General features: G+C 38.7%; 1 protein-coding gene across 5 annotated transcripts in view; it reads left to right on the top strand.

The window, feature by feature from the left end:
- Positions 1-18,242, top strand: part of klhl17 (kelch-like family member 17) — a 43,350-nt gene that overhangs the window by 12,493 nt on the left and 12,615 nt on the right. For 3 of the 5 annotated variants that reach the window (XM_057826865.1, XM_057826860.1, XM_057826853.1), the window contains 8 exons: positions 1,719-1,840; positions 3,014-3,235; positions 10,737-11,139; positions 11,232-11,376; positions 15,610-15,777; positions 15,854-15,942; positions 16,046-16,119; positions 16,198-16,379. In XM_057826865.1, the coding sequence (XP_057682848.1) occupies positions 1,719-1,840; positions 3,014-3,235; positions 10,737-11,139; positions 11,232-11,376; positions 15,610-15,777; positions 15,854-15,942; positions 16,046-16,119; positions 16,198-16,379 (1,405 nt within the window). Of the gene's footprint in view, positions 1-234; positions 327-1,718; positions 1,841-3,013; positions 3,236-10,736; positions 11,140-11,231; positions 11,377-15,609; positions 15,778-15,853; positions 15,943-16,045; positions 16,120-16,197; positions 16,380-18,242 lie in introns of those variants that run through there. The other 2 variants (XM_057826877.1, XM_057826873.1) reach the window with 2 other exon arrangements.

Genomic DNA, 18,242 nt, shown 5'->3' with positions numbered 1-18,242 from the left:
GTGAATATCGCTTTTTATTAGCATGCTAATTGGGCACATTGACTTGCATTAGCATAGCCACTCCGGAGCCCTGAAAAATAATAAAAGACTAACAAACGCTACGTAATATTTTGAAATCTACTCCACTGACTAATTAAGCCCCCCCTTAACTCGAAGATTAAGTCTGATGTCAAAAAAATCTGAACTTCCCCTAAGAGAATGCCACCGGCCGCTTGGGGGCAGCGCAGCGCCGTTCCATACTAATGTTATTCATTCTAATAGTGGGAGAATTAGTACCGTAGTTGAGAGACGTTTATGCTGTTGGTTTGTGCTCCACACATATTTCGGTAAGTTTGCTTTCTTTTAGTGGCAATTATGTGTCTCTTGTTGTATTTTGGGTAAGATATGCTCAGAGATATATCTGTTAAAAAGGCGAGTGGACACAGGCGTTCTTTGGGCTGCGCCGTTTATTGGCATACGCTTCTGCAACTCCTTCACAACAAACAGAAGTATTATTTAGTGAAAGCACAACAAAAATAATATTGCTATCTCTAAAAAAAAAATAATGTTCACAAAAAGAAAAGCACTTCAGTCTGTAGTAATGAGGCCCTATTCTCACACAGCTAAACAACAATGCAAAGTGGCATTACTCAAGAGTTTGGTCACTCAATTCTTATTATTGTTATTTTTATTCTTCTTATAATTATATTAACTCTACTTTAGATTGAAAAATTGTACAAATTTTATTAAAACGAAAATATGAAGAGAGGTTTTAATATAAAATGACTATAACTTGTAACTATAACATTTATCTTTTATGAACTACAAGTCTTACTATCCATGGATCACTTAAACAGAAAGAATGTTAATAATGCCATTTGTGGATTTATTGTTATAATAAACAAATACAGCACTTATGTACAGTATGTTGTATGTATATATCCGTCTTGTGTCTTATCTTTCCATTCCAACAATAATTTACAGAAAAATATGGCATACTTTAGAGATGGTTTGAATTGCGATTAATTACGATTAATTAATTTTTAAGCTGTAATTAACTCGATTAAAAATTTTAATCGTTTGACACCCCTAAAAATAAACAAATGAAGCATCATTCGTCCAAAGAGCATGCATACCCTCTAGTGGAGAAAATATATTTGCTATTATGAAATTAAAAGGATCATATACACGGTTTTCCAAGGTCAAACAGTGCCAAATAAAAACAGGGAAAGAGGTTAAACTCCGTGCTTTCCTGTCATGTTGACAGCAGCGTTCTATGTCAAATACTTAATTTTTTACGGTGCTTTATAGGCCACGTTATTGAACAGGCTGGCGTGATCATAGAACTTCAAGCTTGAGTCTTATTTTTTATAATGGAGTCATGTGATTATTGGTCAAATGTCTCATTGGTGACACTGGTAGAGCCACTGCTGACATTGCTGTTTAAAAATAGTAAAATCTGATAGGTAGAATAAAAAGAGGAAAAATTTAACTATTAGTGTAGGCCAAAGTAGCAGAGTAAGAGTAAGCTTCCTCTTCACAAATCTTTTCAAGTAAAAGTTAAAAGTATGGCTTTGTAAAACTACTCTTAGAAGTACATTTTTCTCAAAAAGTTACTCAAGTAAATGTAACGGAGTAAATGTAACGCATTACTATCCACCTCTGAAAGTAACATAATAAAAGTGATAAGGTAAATGGGTTGATTACACTAATTCATCGTATTATATGCCATATTGTAGATGAGATGTCAGAAAGTCGTCAGACCCATGTGACACTCCATGACATCGACCCCCAGGCACTGGAGCAGCTCATTCAGTACGCCTACACAGCTGAAATCGTGGTTGGTGAGGGTAACGTTCAGGTAACCCACAGATGAGCTCATCAATCATCTGCCAAGTGTCTATTTTTGGTAATTAAAAAAATAATAACCTCATAAAGACTTGGCGTCCACATTCGTGGACATCATGCTATGGGTCATGTAGGCCTCAATATTATTATTTGGTATACATTTGTGGCCTACATGACCCAAAATTTGATGTCCATATATGTGGATGCCAGGTTTAATTTAAAACTAGAAAATGCAATTTACGGAGAAATTGTTTTAGAAAAATTATAAGAATTATTTTTTTACTCAATCATTCATTCTTCTTCTCATTTTTTTTCACAATATTTTTATTGATTACACACACTTTACAACAATGTTACAACACTCACTCACACACAAACGCACACACACACGCACACACAAAAACAAGTCAAATATTTTCACACATCAGGATACCACAGAAGGTGTTTCTTTGGGTCGTGGGGGTGCTGAAGCCTGTCTCAGCTAACAATGACAGGGGACACCCTGAACTGGTTGCCAGCCAGTCGCTGGGGACATACAGATAAACAACCATTCACGCACACACTCACACCTACGGACAATTTGGAGTGTTCAGTCAGCCTGCCATGCATGTTTTTCTTTGGATGTGGGAGGAAGCCGGAGAACCTGTAGAAGACCCACGCAGAAACAGAGAGAACATGCAAACTCCACAAAGGGAGGCCGAAGGGGATTCAACAAACAATCTCAGAACTGTGAGGCAGGCGTGCAAACCACTCTGCTCCCGTGCCGCTTATATTATGTTTTATTAATCAATATTTATGTGTAAGTATATTTTATAAAAAATAAAATTATTAATTAATAACATCTTAATGAAAACAAAATTAATACATTAAAAATGATGAAAACAATGGTTATGGCCCCCAACACCAACATTTTAAAAAATGTTTTAATATAAGTTTTTAACTCATTGCCTGTCATTGACAGGAATAAACATTAAATTAAGTTAAACTGCGAGGATTACTTGTGAATGCTCATCTTTCAGTGCCATTGACGTCGCTAGACATCCATTCCATTTGGACATTTGCTGCCAGCCTCTCCCAGTCCAAATGGATTAGATGTATAGCGCCGTCAATGAGTTAAATGAGTGCACTATAAATGGTTAATGCATTGAAAACACTTGAGGTATATCTACCTGCAATCCCTTTTTAGACGTTGCTTCCGGCTGCTAGCCTGCTGCAACTCAACGGAGTGCGAGATGCCTGCTGCAAGTTCCTCCTCAGCCAGCTGGACCCCTCCAATTGCCTAGGCATCCGAGGGTTTGCCGACACGCACTCCTGCAGTGACCTTCTCAAGTCGGCGCACAAGTATGTCCTGCAGCATTTTGTAGAGGTGTCCAAGACAGAGGAGTTCATGCTGCTGCCATTGAAACAGGTGGGTGCAGGTTCAGTAATGCATCCAAATGAGACTGGCGGAAAACTCGTGCGCAAGGAGCAGAGAATAATGTCACTATAAGAGTGCTACAGCTCTCCCTCAGCTGAGTGCATCAATCACAGTCCTTAATAATTTTATCACCCTGCTGAGCTCCTGTAGACCATTTCATCTGGCACATCAACGCAGCAAAGCCATAGCTTGTTCAGCAATTTTATCCCAATAAGTCGTCATTTCCACTTGTTTTTCAATGTGAATCCTATAATGTCATCCTTATTCAAGCAAAATGTCAGGAAGTAATACAATTTAGCAGTTAATTGTGATCACCTAAATGCAAGACTTTTATTAAGTTCACCTAGCTATAACTCAGTAGAACTGTGTGTTTATTTCCTAGCCTGTCGACAAACAGGGCTAATGAATACGATGAAATAAGGTACACACAAATTTAATGGCTATGCAAGTGTATTATACTGTAATCCGTGTGACCTTCAACTTTAACAAGATTGCCAGTACCTGCACTGGCGACAGATCCACAACCAGTTTTGTTAATCTTACTTAAAAAAAAGTAATTAGGTACAGTTACAAATTACTTCTCCCAAAAAGTAATTGAGTTAGTAACTCAGTTACCTAAATGGAAGAGTTATTAGTTACTCGGTAAAGTAACTGACGTTACATTTCATATTCTACACCAGGGGTGCCCAAGTCCGGTCCTCGAGAGCCCCTATCCAGTTTGTATTCCATGTCTCCCTCCTCCAATACACCTGAATCAAATAATCAGGTTCGTTATCAGGCTCCTGCAGAGCTTGCTGATGAGCTGATCATTTGATTCAGGTGTGTTAAAGGAGGAGACATGGAAAACAAGCTGGATAGGGGCTCTCAAGGACCGGAATTGGGCACCCGTGTTCGACACATGATCCATTCTATAATGTCTTTAACATCAAATATGTTTATGTTAAATGATTGAATTGAATAGTCTTTTTCAACACCCAAAAAAAACATAAGTCACACTTTTTACATTAAAAAAAAAAAAAAAAAAAAAAATCACCTATATGGGAGTGTAATGGTATACAAAACTATGTATACCGTGGTATACCGAACTGTGACCCCTGAACCAAGGTACGTACTGAACCGTGACTTGTGTGTACCATCACACCCCTTATATATATAGATATATTTTTCAATATGCAGGTGAGGCTCTGAATCACTTCTATCTTTGCTCAAGTTGTTTTGATTTAAAAAAAAAAAAAAAAAAGAAAATGTCACACAACGTTTATGGATATGTCAGTCAAAAGTTTAGGGCAAGTGACTATTTTTGGTAATAAAAAACAAATTATTATATTGTAGCATCTACAAGGACAACACCCACTTGGTGATTACAATGCATACTCAACAGGAAAACAGTCCATTAATTTCAATTAATTGTACCCACCTGAATGCCACGAAATGTGTGTTAAAAAAAAAAAAGTTGCCGAGAGCTTAAGATGACGCTCGCCACGCTAAATGCTAATGCTAGCGAGAACGCGATTGCTACGCTCGGAGCCACCTAGTAGAGGTGTGCATCGACACCGCCCTCACGATTCGATTCGATTACGATTCGGAAGGCCACGATTCGATTCGATTCGATTCGATTCAGAGGGTCACGATTCGATTCGGTTCGATTCGGCAATGCATTGCGATGCATTAAAGCCTGGGATAAATTAAAATTCTAAAGCAAAGCATATTTTTTGTGAATCATGAGCCAACACAAGCGGACAGACATTAAACAACTTTTTATTGGCTCTGGTGTCACTCCTGGTCGAAGTCAAATGAAAATAGTATACTTTCATATATATCTTTAAAAAAAAAAAATCAGATCACAGCATTTAATTAGTGCTTATAATGAGACCAGGGCTTTCTCTCTCTTTTTTTTTTTTACACACAGTAGCAGCCTTTCACACAGTGCAACATCTGAACTCCTGTGCAAAATCAGTAATAACAGTCACTGTATTTTAGTCACAACGACCCATCAATAAAAATATTCAAGTAAATATTAAAGAAAACGACAAAGAAAATATTGTAGTGCAGCAGCATCTTTATCGCAATATCAATCCAGGGATCAGTTCAGTTGCAAACAAAACATCAACTAAATTGCAATGTAGAACAAAAGTAAAATGTAGGCCTAGCCTATCTTATATCTATAATATTTCTCGCTCCCTCTTTCTCCGTTTCAGCCATTGTTATGTTATGTCCTATCTCTCTGCTCTCTCGATTACAACTGCGCTTGTCTGTGACGTTACTCCGATATGGAAGCGGATTTGGGTTCCTCGTACCCTCTGCATAGAGGTTAGATCTTGTGCCCGAACCCGACCCGACCCGAAATGTTAAGCATTCACGTTTTGGTGGGTCGGGTCGGGCCGCCGCGCTGGACTAATAAAGTATTTAAAAAAAAAAAAAAAAAAAGCGCAGAGGGCTGTGGCGCAGCCCTCTTTTTCTTCTTCTCCTCCCGTTATTTCGTTGTGTGAATGCTTTTATAATTCTCATAAATATATGTAGACTATTTAAATATTGAGTAAACTTGCGTTTTTTTCCTGCCAACTGAGAATTCGTTACGAAAGACACTTTTATTTACACACACAAAGGCAAATGTGATCCTTTTGAATCTTCTCCTCTGTGTGTCTGTAAAACCGTTTTTTTTTTTTTTTTTTTAAATCAAACTTTCCCAGCGTTATTTCGTTGTGTAAATGCTTCTATAAATTTCATAAAAATATGTAGACTATTTAAATATTGAGTAAACTTGCGTTTTTTTCCTGCCAACTGAGAATTCGTTACGAGACACTTTTATTTACGCACACAAAGGCAAATGTGATCCTTTTGAATCTTCTCCTCTGTGTGTCTGTAAAACCGTTTTTTTTAAAATCAAACTTTCCCAGCGTTATTCCGTTGTGTAAATGCTTCTATAAATTTCATAAAAATATGTAGACTATTTAAATATTGAGTAAACTTGCGTTTTTTTGTCTGCCAACTGAGAATTTGTTAGGAAAGACACTTTTATTTATGCACACAAAGGCAAATGTGATCCTTTCGAATCTTCTCTTCTGTGTGTCTGCAAAACCGTGTTTTTTTTTTATATTAAACTTTCCCAGCGTTATTTCGTTGTGTGAAGGCTTTTATAACTCTTATAAAAATATGTAGACTATTTAAACAGTAAGAAAACTTGAAGAAATGAAAATAAATTGCTGCTGCTGCTACGTTTTTTTTCCGCTTCACTCGGCTAGGGCATGCAAATCTATAGTTAATTGATCTGGCCGGTCGGGCTTCAATACCAACGGGCCGTGTCGGGTTGGGCTGGAATTTTTTAGGCCCGATCTAACCTCTACGGGCTTGCTTTGAATGTAAAGTAGCTCTCTCTACAGGTAAACATGAGAATAACAATACAAATGGGGAAACCAAATCCATTGCATCACCGGAATTGCGCAGGGAAGATTTTTGAACGTACTTATATATTTTAAAATGCGCTGAATCGATTCAGCGTGTTGCCCGCATCGAATCGAATCGTCCCTGCCCCGCATCGGGATGCATCGCCGCATCAATTATTGTTGACACCCTTACCACCTAGCATCGCATTTGCATCGGCGTCACAACCGCCTTCCCTCCGCTCCCGCTCTGCTCTCTCCGTATCTCTCAAACATCTCGCGTGACATTCCACCAAATTGTTGTAACGCATGCCTTCACATCCTTAGTAACGGTGATGGCATTGAAAAGATGGAAAAATGAGTTCGATTCCACACTACTGACAAAAATAACGCCATTATACTCTACTGCCGTTATTAACAACATTACCAACACTAGACATGTGCCGGTTACCGGTTTCACGGTTTACCGTGGTGTGAAAACGTCGCGGTTTCAAAACCACTAAATTTTTCCGTCAGACCGTAGTACGGTATTCGCCATTTTTCATGTGTCAAAAACGCAGCCAGAAGTGGCGTGGCAGCACTCACCCCCTCCCGTTTGTTGTTGTGTGTGAAAGTGACTATCGGCTAAACAGCCAACGAACCCTAAACAAATACTCCAAACATAAGGCTTCTTTTCTTCAATTTATTGAGCTCTCAAATCGTGGTGAGTGGAATATACAAAATTAATACATTTAAAACGTTGTACAATTGTATTTTTCCAAGAACAGTGTGAGTAGCTTCAACAAATTAGCACTGTGAAAAAGTTTGCCAAAAACAAAACACATATTTTCCTTTGAAATTCGATATACAAACTAACTAAAAGCTTACAAAGACGAGTGTTAGCCTAGGCTTAGCTGGGAGAGCAACTTCGTCGAGTGTTAGAGCCGCAGAGTGAGAAAACAAGCTTGATTCACTTGAATAAAGGGGAAAAAAGGCATAGCATCAAAGATCGTTAACTGAGGAAAGATGATTTTGCCCTAAGGACAAATCCATGTTCGTTGGATCAAGGAGAGGTCTCACTCCCAATGATTTTTTTTTTTTTTTTTTTTTTTTTTTTTAGATGAAACCTTTCCACAACAATATTTACATTTTAACTAACTTATACATTTTTAACTAACTTATTAACTTTTGAATTCTTTGTTCTTTATAACTCAAAGGCATGACATCATGTAGACTAGAGTTGACACAGTAGCAGAAAATGGCGAAACTTCACTTGAGCTTTTCAATCCTCAAAAAAAATTATGCAGTATAAATTTTTTAAAAAATTATTCAGAAGAGTTTTTACTTTTTTATAGAAATTATTTTTTTCTTGCTCTAAAGTTGAGCAATTTGAGCTGTGGCTGTGGGTATAGTCTATGTTATATTTTAATTTTATTTAAAATATATATATATTTTTTTAATTGATAATTTATTTATTTTAACAATACATTCATATTCCAATTTGCAACTATGTTCTAAAAAAAAAATCCTGTTCAATGGGGGAAAAAAAGTTTTTTTAACCCATACATCTCAAAATAACACATTTTGGAGCTATAATATACCGTGAAACCGCGGTATTTTTGCTCATAGTTATCGTACCGTCAAAATCTCATACCGGCACATGCCTAACCAACACCAAATTCTACTGTGGGTAGCAAGTGTTTGACTTGGAAGGATGTGTTCTTCATCCTTTCTGCACGCCACTCCTTGTTATGTCCAAATAACTCAATTTTACTTTCATCAGTCCAGAGTACCTTATTTCAAAATGAAGCTGGCTTGTCTATATGTGTTTTAGCGTACCTCAAGTGACCCTGTTTAGGGCATGTGCGCAGAAAAGGCTTCTTCTGCATTACCCTCCTGAACCTCATCTCGGAATACTGGTGAATGGAATACTTTAAAAATGAACAATGACACCATCTGCAGCAACGTCATGTTTTAGGTCTTTGGAGCTGGTCTGTGGGTTAGGTTTGACTGTTCTCACTATCCTTCACTTCTGCTTATCTGTGATTTTTCTAGGCCGTGAACTGTGACTCAAATCAAGAAACAACAAGGGTGCCCACATTTATGCATTTGGCATCTTTTGTTTAAATAATTATTGTACACTTTCCTTAAATCCTATAAACGTTTTTACTTCTCAAATATTACTGTATTTGTCTGTCACATAATATATTGAATTGGAAATTCCGGAGCCATACAACTAATAATTTTTAAATGAATTTTTTGACAATTATCAGGGAAGCCCAATCTTTTTCATACAACTTTGTAAGACCGGCCAGGGATGAAAAAAAAAGTACTCAAAATGGTAAACTGCATTATTCTAAAAGATTCCTTTCAGTTTGCCATCCTCCAGGCCATGCTAATACAGTGTTTACTGTAGGCTACTAGCTGCTGCCCTCATCTGACCATGCAGCAGCTGTCTGTTCTGGCTCAACAAACCCACCAAAGCTCAGTTTAATCTGGGAACTGTGCCAGCCAGCCACTCAGTCTGCGTCACTCCAAGTTGCACAAAGCCACGTTATATGCCTAATGATGTCTTTTAGCACGGCTTAGAAAGCCTTACATTGACACGTTATTATGTGTTGGTGTATGTTTTGGTCCTGATGCTGGAAGGGTATTGTGGCATCCATGCTTCATTTGTGTTGACACAACATAAAACATTTTAAAGAAAATACTTTGGGAAGGGAAGGAACATTGAAACTGAATGTGAATACAGATGTATAAATTTAAACTAGTAGCATATACTGTAATTTCATTTTATTGCATTTGTTTGGATTTCTTTTCATCTGAAAATATTTTTTCACCAACACTACTAGTATATTTCTAAAAGTATTTGCTTACCAGCCAGCATTGTATGGATTGACATGCCTTTCATAATTCTTAGGGTTCAATACATTTATCCACCTCACCTATAAAAGCTTCAACTCTTTCGAGAAGGCTTTTCACATGGATTAGCAGTGTGTTCGTAGGAACATTTGACCATAGAAGAAGCACATCCCAAAGGTGTTCTATTGGGGTGTGGTCAGAACTTTGTAAGGTGCTCAGTGGCCTGCGATTGACTGGCAACTACCAGGGTGTAACAGGCTTCCTGCCAATAGTAAACTGGGATAGGTTCCAGTAAGCGAACAACCCTACGGAGGATAAGCGGTTCAGAAATTGGATAATATTTTGAGTACATATTATCATCACGAAGCCAGTACTATATTTTGAATCCTGCTTTTTATGTTGCACAGACTACGTTGCACTCCTTTCCAATCTACGGAAAATGGCACCAAAATAGAGGGGTTTTGTTTAGTCATAAAAGACAGGATAGCTGGGATTAAAAAAAAAACATCATCCACAATACTCTAACATAGATCAAACTAAAACTAATTTCTATTATTTTAGTAGAGAATTCATGATAAAATGTAGTTGTTTTTTTTAAACTTGCTTTCAATAAGTTGTGTTGTTGAAGGGCAAGACAACACCTAGTATAAATGACATTACAGTGATCCCTCGCTACTTAGCGCTTCAAACTCCGTTGCTTCAGTCCATCGCTGATTATTTTCAATTAAATAAAAATTACAGTATTTAAAAAAAGTTAAACTGTATGCATGTATATATGTACAAATTATTGTTTTCTCTGATATGTATCTCATTTATATCATAATTATTACATTTGCAGTGCTTAAAAAACACGTATAAAAATATACATGTAGTTTTTTTTTTCTTTTTCTAAATTATACTTTGGGGAAAAAACATATCTCATATATGTCTCCTTCTAATGATGTTAAATCTGAATCAATACATTGAACACACCCCAAAGAAAACAATTCATTATTATTTTTTTAATGTGAAAAAACTCTGCCTCTACATTGTGGATTTTCGATTGTTGTATTGTTGTCACCCCATTAACCGCGAAAAACGAGGGATCACTGTAATATTCAGTACAGTTGCTTAAGGTATTTAAAATGCGAATTTCTAATTTCTTATACCTCTGATAATTGCGAATACAAGACAAGACAAAAAGACAAATAATGGAGCTTATAGGCCCAACAATTTTGTGATGTCAGATATTTTGTTCCAGTGTTGCTTTTGGCACTATCCTGTTCTTGCAGGTCCTGGATCTGATTTCAAGTGACAACCTAAATGTACCATCAGAAGAAGAAGTGTACCGGTCTGTGCTGAGTTGGGTGAAACATGACATAGATGGCCGCCGGCCACATGTTCCTTGGGTAGGACTCATTTTGCCTGAACTGAAATGGTTTCTCACTGTACTTCTCCAAACAATGATGCTGTTCTGTCAGTTGATGAAGTGCGTGCGGCTGCCACTGCTGAGGCGTGACTTCCTAATGAGCAACGTAGACACAGAGTTGCTGGTACGTCACCACTCCGAGTGCAAGGACCTACTGATAGAGGCTCTCAAGTATCACCTGATGCCCGAGCAGAGAGGCGTCCTCAGCAACAGTAGGACGCGACCCCGCCGTTGCGAGGGGGCCAGCCCCGTGCTATTTGCTGTTGGTCAGTGACACGCTCAAGTCTTAATTTATAACTGACAGGACGGTCCTGTTTGAACATCGAATATGCATGTGGTGGGTGTGTTTCTGTTTCAGGTGGGGGCAGCCTGTTTGCCATTCACGGAGACTGTGAAGCATACGATACCAGGACGGACCGCTGGCACATGGTGGCGTCCATGTCTACTCGGCGGGCCAGGGTGGGTGTGGCAGCCATTGGGAACAGACTGTATGCTGTTGGTGGGTGAGTGATGACAGTTCGCATTTTCTGTCACATCCATTCATCCACTTTCTACTGATAATCTGGTTCATTACATGGTTGTGTTTTAGCATACAGTGGTATGAAAAAGTATCTGAACCTTATGGAATTTCTCACATTTCTGCATAAAATGACCATCAAATGTGATCTGATCTTTGTCAAAAAAAACAGTGTCTGCTTTACTAAAATCACCCAAACATTTATAGATTTTCATATTTTAATGAGGATAATATGCAAACAATGACAGAAGGGAGGAAAATAAGTAAGTAAACCATCACATTTATTTTGCCCCGAACAATTCAACTTTGGTTTCGTCAGTCCACAAGATATTCTGTGGAGTGTCCAAGAGCCTTTTTGCTAACATGAAAGTGCGTATGACAGGAGAAGAAAAGTCTTAAATAGGATTATTTTGTGAATTAGATTAATATTTTTAGACGATTCGACTATATACAAAAATTTAGCAAAGCGCAGATGACGAGAAATTAGTCTTTTAATTTGCCGGTTAGCCACGCCTACCGTTATAGGGCTCTAGCGTCCTCAACAGGTGGATGGCGTCAGCGGAGTCACAATTTCATCTGATTTAGTATGCAGCCCATTGAGGGGGAATTATTCAGAACGAGGAAAACGCGACGAAGAGAGCCGCAAAATGTCATTGTTTCAGTCTATCTACTCGAATATTTTTACAGGATATTCTTTTTATCCAAGTATTTTCCCCCAATAGCTAAACAAATGGCATGGTCATGACAAATAACAGTCTTGTGCTAAATGGAATATGAAATAATAAAAATGCATTTATTCGGGACGACATGGCAAAATTACTCCATGTCAAACCTGTAAACTTCACCTTTACTGTCGCACCTCCCGAACGATATTTTATGCCACCTAAATCAGGCTTATGTCATTTAAAATAATTTAAAGGTTTTGTAGCCTTTCCCAGCTTTGTACAAATCAACACTCCTTGATCGCAGGTCTTCAGACAGCTCTTTTGACCGAGCCATGATACACATCAGACAATGCTTCTCATCAAGACAATTCTTATCGGGTGTGTGTTTCCTTAGCAGCTCTAAACCACTCATCAGTGGGTTCACTTACTATTTTTTCCCCCTTGTGTCATTGTTTGCATGCCAACCTCATTAAAATATGAAAACCTATTAGTGTTTGGGTGGTTTTAGTTAAAGCAGACACTGTTTTTACATCTGTGTGATTTTGACAAAGATCAAATCACATTTGATGGTGATTTTATGCAGAAATGTGAGAAATTCCCAAATGTTTAGATATGTTTTTATACCACTGTACTTAAAACAAGAAACATAATTTTCAAGTCTTTCTCCACACTTATAAATGAGTTGCATTCTCACTCCAAAAGCATTTAATTTGTTTTTTTGATTTTTTCGCCACATACCAGACTACAACTACATGTACTTGAAAGACTTAAATCCCTTGCCATTTGAGCATGCGTAAAAGCTCCTTTGCCGATTGGAGTTTCCATGGCCAGATACTAGATCAGAAGAATATTAACCTAGGAGAGGTTATCTTGTTTTAAAAGCGTGGAATATGAGCATATTCAGGTTTTTGAACAGATTGACATGACCTTGCATAGCCAGGTTACTGCCCAAAAATGGATTTTGAAAGGGTTTTTGGCTGCAATTAAACCTGGCCTGTGAGGCAGAAATGCTCTCCAAAAAATGCGTCACCACAACGACATCACATTCCATTTTAAATGTGGCTCATTTTACAAGTGCCGAACTAATCTGTCATGATTGTGAAACCAGCAATTTGATCTGAATCATGCAAACCTTCTTCATTGCTGTAGTCTAATCATTGTATGTGTGGATACTCTGACATTTAGGTCTTAGTTATACGCAAAGGTTCAACCAAGGCAACTAGAATTTCCTGTTTGTTGACTACTTTTGACCTTTGATCCAAGAGGCTTATTTGGCTCTTTTTTTTTTTTTTTGTGATGTACCTCAATTTATTCCTACCGGTTGTGTTCTGGGCGGAGTTCAACAATAGGGTGTTGTCAAATGATGTTTGTTTATTTGGCCTTAAATAACTAAACTATGCCTAAGGGCTTAACAGACAAGCAATTGACATTAAAATTAAATAAACAATCATGCTGCATACCAGTCAGACAACTTTTACGACTTTTTCCAGCTGTCCAAAACACAGAGACATGGCTTTCATAAAAATTCCTCTTGATAATGCCCAGTGAATCAAGATAAATCTGTTTCAGAAGCAAAAAATTGTTTGCTGTCCTTTCTACTCCAAGCAAAGGTCTGTTTTTGTACATATTATGTATCACGTAATGATAATCCACACAAAATCACAGATTTCCAAATGGCAATTTCAACTACAGATTGTACTTGTTGGGGTTCTGAATGTGGAAATTTGCTCAATAGCTGGTATGTTCCGGTATAAAAACAATTTATGTACAGTATGTTTGTCTGTGATATATGACAACTGGTTTAGGATGTCCCCACCTCTTGTTTATAGTCAGCTAGGATAGGCTCCAGCACCTCATTGACCCTTATAAGGTGAAACAGTACAGGTAATGGAAGGCAGGCATATTTGTTTAAAGTGCCTGTGACACGAAAAAGCATGTTTATTTCATAATACGCGCGGTATTTTATGCCCCTGAATGATATGGACCGCTTGGATGTGTGTGGAAGCGATCGCTATTTTTATTTAGTTTTTTGAATCTCGCGCCATGAAAATGAGTGACTTCCGGCTTCGGTCTTGCATTGAGGAGGAGGGCGCTGTGACGTGTACGGTAGAAGACGTCCTCTTCACGCTACAGTGTACTGTTGTGTATGAGGACGAAGGATTCAGCTGATTTTGCGGATTAATACATTTATTTTTCGCATCACGCCAGCCAAACAGCTGCAGAAAAATCATTCTGTATGAGGGAGAGGCGTATGCGCCTTTTTGGAGTTTCAAAAGGTTCCTATTCACCGTGGATATTTACTGTGGGACCATTGGACTTACGAGGAAGTGAGTAAACATCTTGTTTTGTATTATGTCAAATACGAATACAGCGATTACAAAGTAAACACTACAAACTTCCTTTAAATAAAGGACTACTTACGTTTGATCATTGATAGGCATGTAAAAAGCTCTCCTAATGCTCATTAGCAGCAGCACGTTAGCTGCACAACAACACCAGCCACCCTCCTCCGGGGAACGAACTGTAAATTCCTCTCCGCTGGGCGGTTTGCCGATCCGCAAAGACAATCGACAACCGGGTCGTCGTGTCAAATAATCCAGGCTAGTTATGTGTGATTTTCCGCTTCGAAGACTTTGAAACATCACTCGGTTCGGGTTAGCATGTCGGCTAGCTGTCACGCCTTCTGGTTTGTTTACATTCTCCGAAGCCGGGGAAGGGAAATGACATATGTCCGATTTAGGGGTCATAAAATATCGTTCGGGAGGTGCGACAGTAAAGGTGAAGTCCACAGTTTTGACCATTATGGAATAATTTTGCCATGTCGTCCTGAATAAATGCATTTTTATTATTTCATATTCCATTCAGCACAAGACTGTTGTTTGTCATGACCATGCCATTTATTTAGCAATTGGGGAAAATACTTGGATAAAAAGAATATCCTGTAAAAATACTGTATTGAAGTAAAGAGACAGAAACAATGATATTTTGCCGCTCTCTTCGTCGTGTTTTCCTCGTTGTGAATAGTTCCCCCTTGACGGGCTGACTGGTCCTTCTCAAGCCATTTATATAGCTATTGGGGAAAAATACTTGGATAAAAAGAATATCCTGTAAAAATATTGGAGTAGAGAGACTGAAACAATGACATTTTGCGGCTCTATTCGTCGCGTTTTCCTCGTTCTGAATAATTCCCCCCTCAACGGGCTGAAAAGTAAAACCGATGAGCCCAGTCTACCGTTGACGTCATCCACCTGTTGGGGACGCTAAAGCCCTATAATGGTAGGCGTGGCTAACCGGCAGATTAAAAGACTAATTTCTCGTCATCTGTGCTTTGCTAAATTGTTGTATATAGTCGAATCGTCTCAAAATATGATTCAAATTCACATAATAATGCCATTTAAGACTTTTTTTTCTCGTGTCGTATGCTCTTTAACTGATTGATTGCAATGTTTGATTAATTCAAGGTCAAGAATGTCAAAATGGCCTCTTAATTGTTTCCACACTTCACAGTATGGAAAAACAACAACCTCTCTGTTCATTTGTCGGCTGTCATTCAGGTATGATGGCACCTCAGATCTAGCAACTGTGGAGTCATATGACCCCATTACTAACTCTTGGCAGCCTGAGGTTTCCATGGGAACACGCCGGAGCTGCTTGGGTGTAGCGGTCTTGCATGGTTTGTTGTATGCTGCTGGGGGCTATGATGGTGCTTCTTGTCTCAATAGGTACACACACACAAGTGCATAGTATTTTGTTCATCTTTGTTTGACAAATTCAAAGATGATGTCCCTCTTTCTACAGTGCAGAGCGATTTGACCCTCTTACCAGCTCATGGACCTCAATTGCAGCCATGAGCACACGCAGGAGATACGTTCGAGTCGCAACTTTAGGTAGTAACTTGCTTTTGCTCCAACTGTGTCATTTTAGAACAGCAAAATGATAGTAATCTGCTTAAATTCACATTGTAATTGTTTTTCCTCTTTTCCCCTTTAGATGGAAACTTGTATGCGGTGGGTGGTTACGACAGCTCCTCTCATCTTGCAACAGTAGAGAAGTATGATCCTCAGGTATACAGGAGGGCTTTTTTTCTCTTATATGATAAGACTACTTTGTTAGATGAATGTTAATTGTTCATTACTAAACAGAGCAACACATGGACACCTATTGCCAACATGCTAAGTCGACGTAGCAGTGCTGGTGTGGCTGTGCTGGATGGCATGCTGTATGTAGCAGGGGGTAATGATGGCACCAGCTGCCTCAACTCTGTGGAAAGGTTCAACCCTAAGACCAACACTTGGGAGGGAGTGTCTGCTATGAACATCCGCAGGTTAGTCTACTGGCACAATTTGATGATGATAATGCTGATGTGCCATTGTTTGTAAAACTCAAGTAATCCCCATCGAACTTTTTCTTGCAATATGCTGTACATTTACACAGTATTGTGATTTTTTTTTTCCCCAAATTTCGACGTTTGCCATGAAATCGTAGTTGTCTTTCAAATCCGTTTTGTCATAAAATTACTTTTTTTCCCTTCCCACAAAATGCAGCAGCTATAGTGTCTAATAAGCTGTTTTGCTCATACGATTAGTCATTACAAGGTTATAAGGTATTTTAAGATTACTACCCTTTTGTGTTATGAATTACAAACTTTATTTTCCTACAGTATATTACAGATATACCCTATTTTTCGGACTATAAGTCGCAGTTTTTTCATAGTTTGGCAGAGGGAGCGTCTTATACTCTGGAGCGACTTATGTGTGATTATTTACGGTCAGGCCGACTTCTGTCTGACTTTTTAAAAATAAATATATATTCATATATTTTTACTAAAACGATGTATGGATGTTAAATAAAATAAATAATTTGCACGTGAACGCAGTGGCTCTCTTTTCAATCTTCCCCTCCTACGCCTTGCGGCGCCCTCCGCGAGCATCCTGGTATTTCCTTTTCGATATGGAGCAGCTATAGGAGTGAAAAACAAACTGAAGACGGGAATTGAAAAGCAAACAACTGGTGTAGGAGTGGGATATGGAAAGGATTCAAATTGATTGTTGAACGTAAGCCTGTCGCAATATGCAATAATTCCATTTATCGCGCAATATATAAAAATGGAGGCAATAACTTTTCCGCTGCGATTTATCGCCTCGCGTGCAGGTGTGTGTGCGCGTGCGGCAGACGTGCTGTTAAAAGTTCGTTACCAACTGCGCAAAATGCATCTTCGTTCCAGGTCCGCCGAAAACTAGCGCCAGAGCCAATTGTTCCCATTATATCCTATTGTTCAACGTATACCGGCCGCGTCAGTGCTCCGGAGTGACTGTGGACCATCTATGGCGCGCCGGTGTTCGGCCATTCCTTACTACGCGGCGAAACGTGCTACACAATGCTCAGGGCGCTTGCGCATGCATTCACACGCATGCGCACATCTGTTAGAGGCGGCGATTACTCACTATTTTTGTTTTTATTTAGTTATTTAGAACCTTTTCACAGCCTCAAAGATACTTTTTGCATGTATTACCCTATCATACTTTTAACCATTGTGTTTTTTTGTGTTAGCTTTGAAGCAGTTGACCACATTAGTCACGTAGCGTGTTTAAACCGTCCTTATTTGATATAACTACATTTAAGTATTTTCTGCAGGCATTTTTTTAGTACCTTATTCCTGTATGCATCTAAACAAAACAAGTTTAGAGCGCACGGTAGTACTTTAGGTCTCAAATTCGACTAATGTAGGACGTTTCGCCGATGTAGCATATTTTGGCAGAACACCGGTGTTGTTGACGTGCGGGCGCTCCCGTCAGGAGTGACATTTCACGCGGGGCGGCTATTTTTCGGCACAACGCTGGATATTTACAATTAAGTCCGCCAAAACATTGTTACCGACTTGGCTGCTACGAATAACCTCACTTTGACAAAGAACAGCTGAATGAAATTACCGGTAAGAGCGCTGTGCTTCAAACTCCTCCTGTATATGAAAGCCCTCATATGCTGGTGTTGTGTAGTAATGAGCAGACGTGACTTCAGCGGCGCTTGCTAACTTTTTTAATGCGCGCACACACTAGATATCATGAAATGGCAAACTAGATGTGCTACTTCCCATGCCATTGGCTACGTGAGCCCAGAGTGATTATGGGACATGTAGTCCATATACTACATCGATGAATTCTAAACTGTCATTTGTCACATGAGATTA

This window comes from Corythoichthys intestinalis, chromosome 2, assembly GCF_030265065.1.
Source record: "Corythoichthys intestinalis isolate RoL2023-P3 chromosome 2, ASM3026506v1, whole genome shotgun sequence".
NCBI classification, from domain to species: Eukaryota; Metazoa; Chordata; class Actinopteri; order Syngnathiformes; family Syngnathidae; genus Corythoichthys; species Corythoichthys intestinalis.
This window is presented reverse-complemented; position numbering and strand designations above follow the sequence as displayed.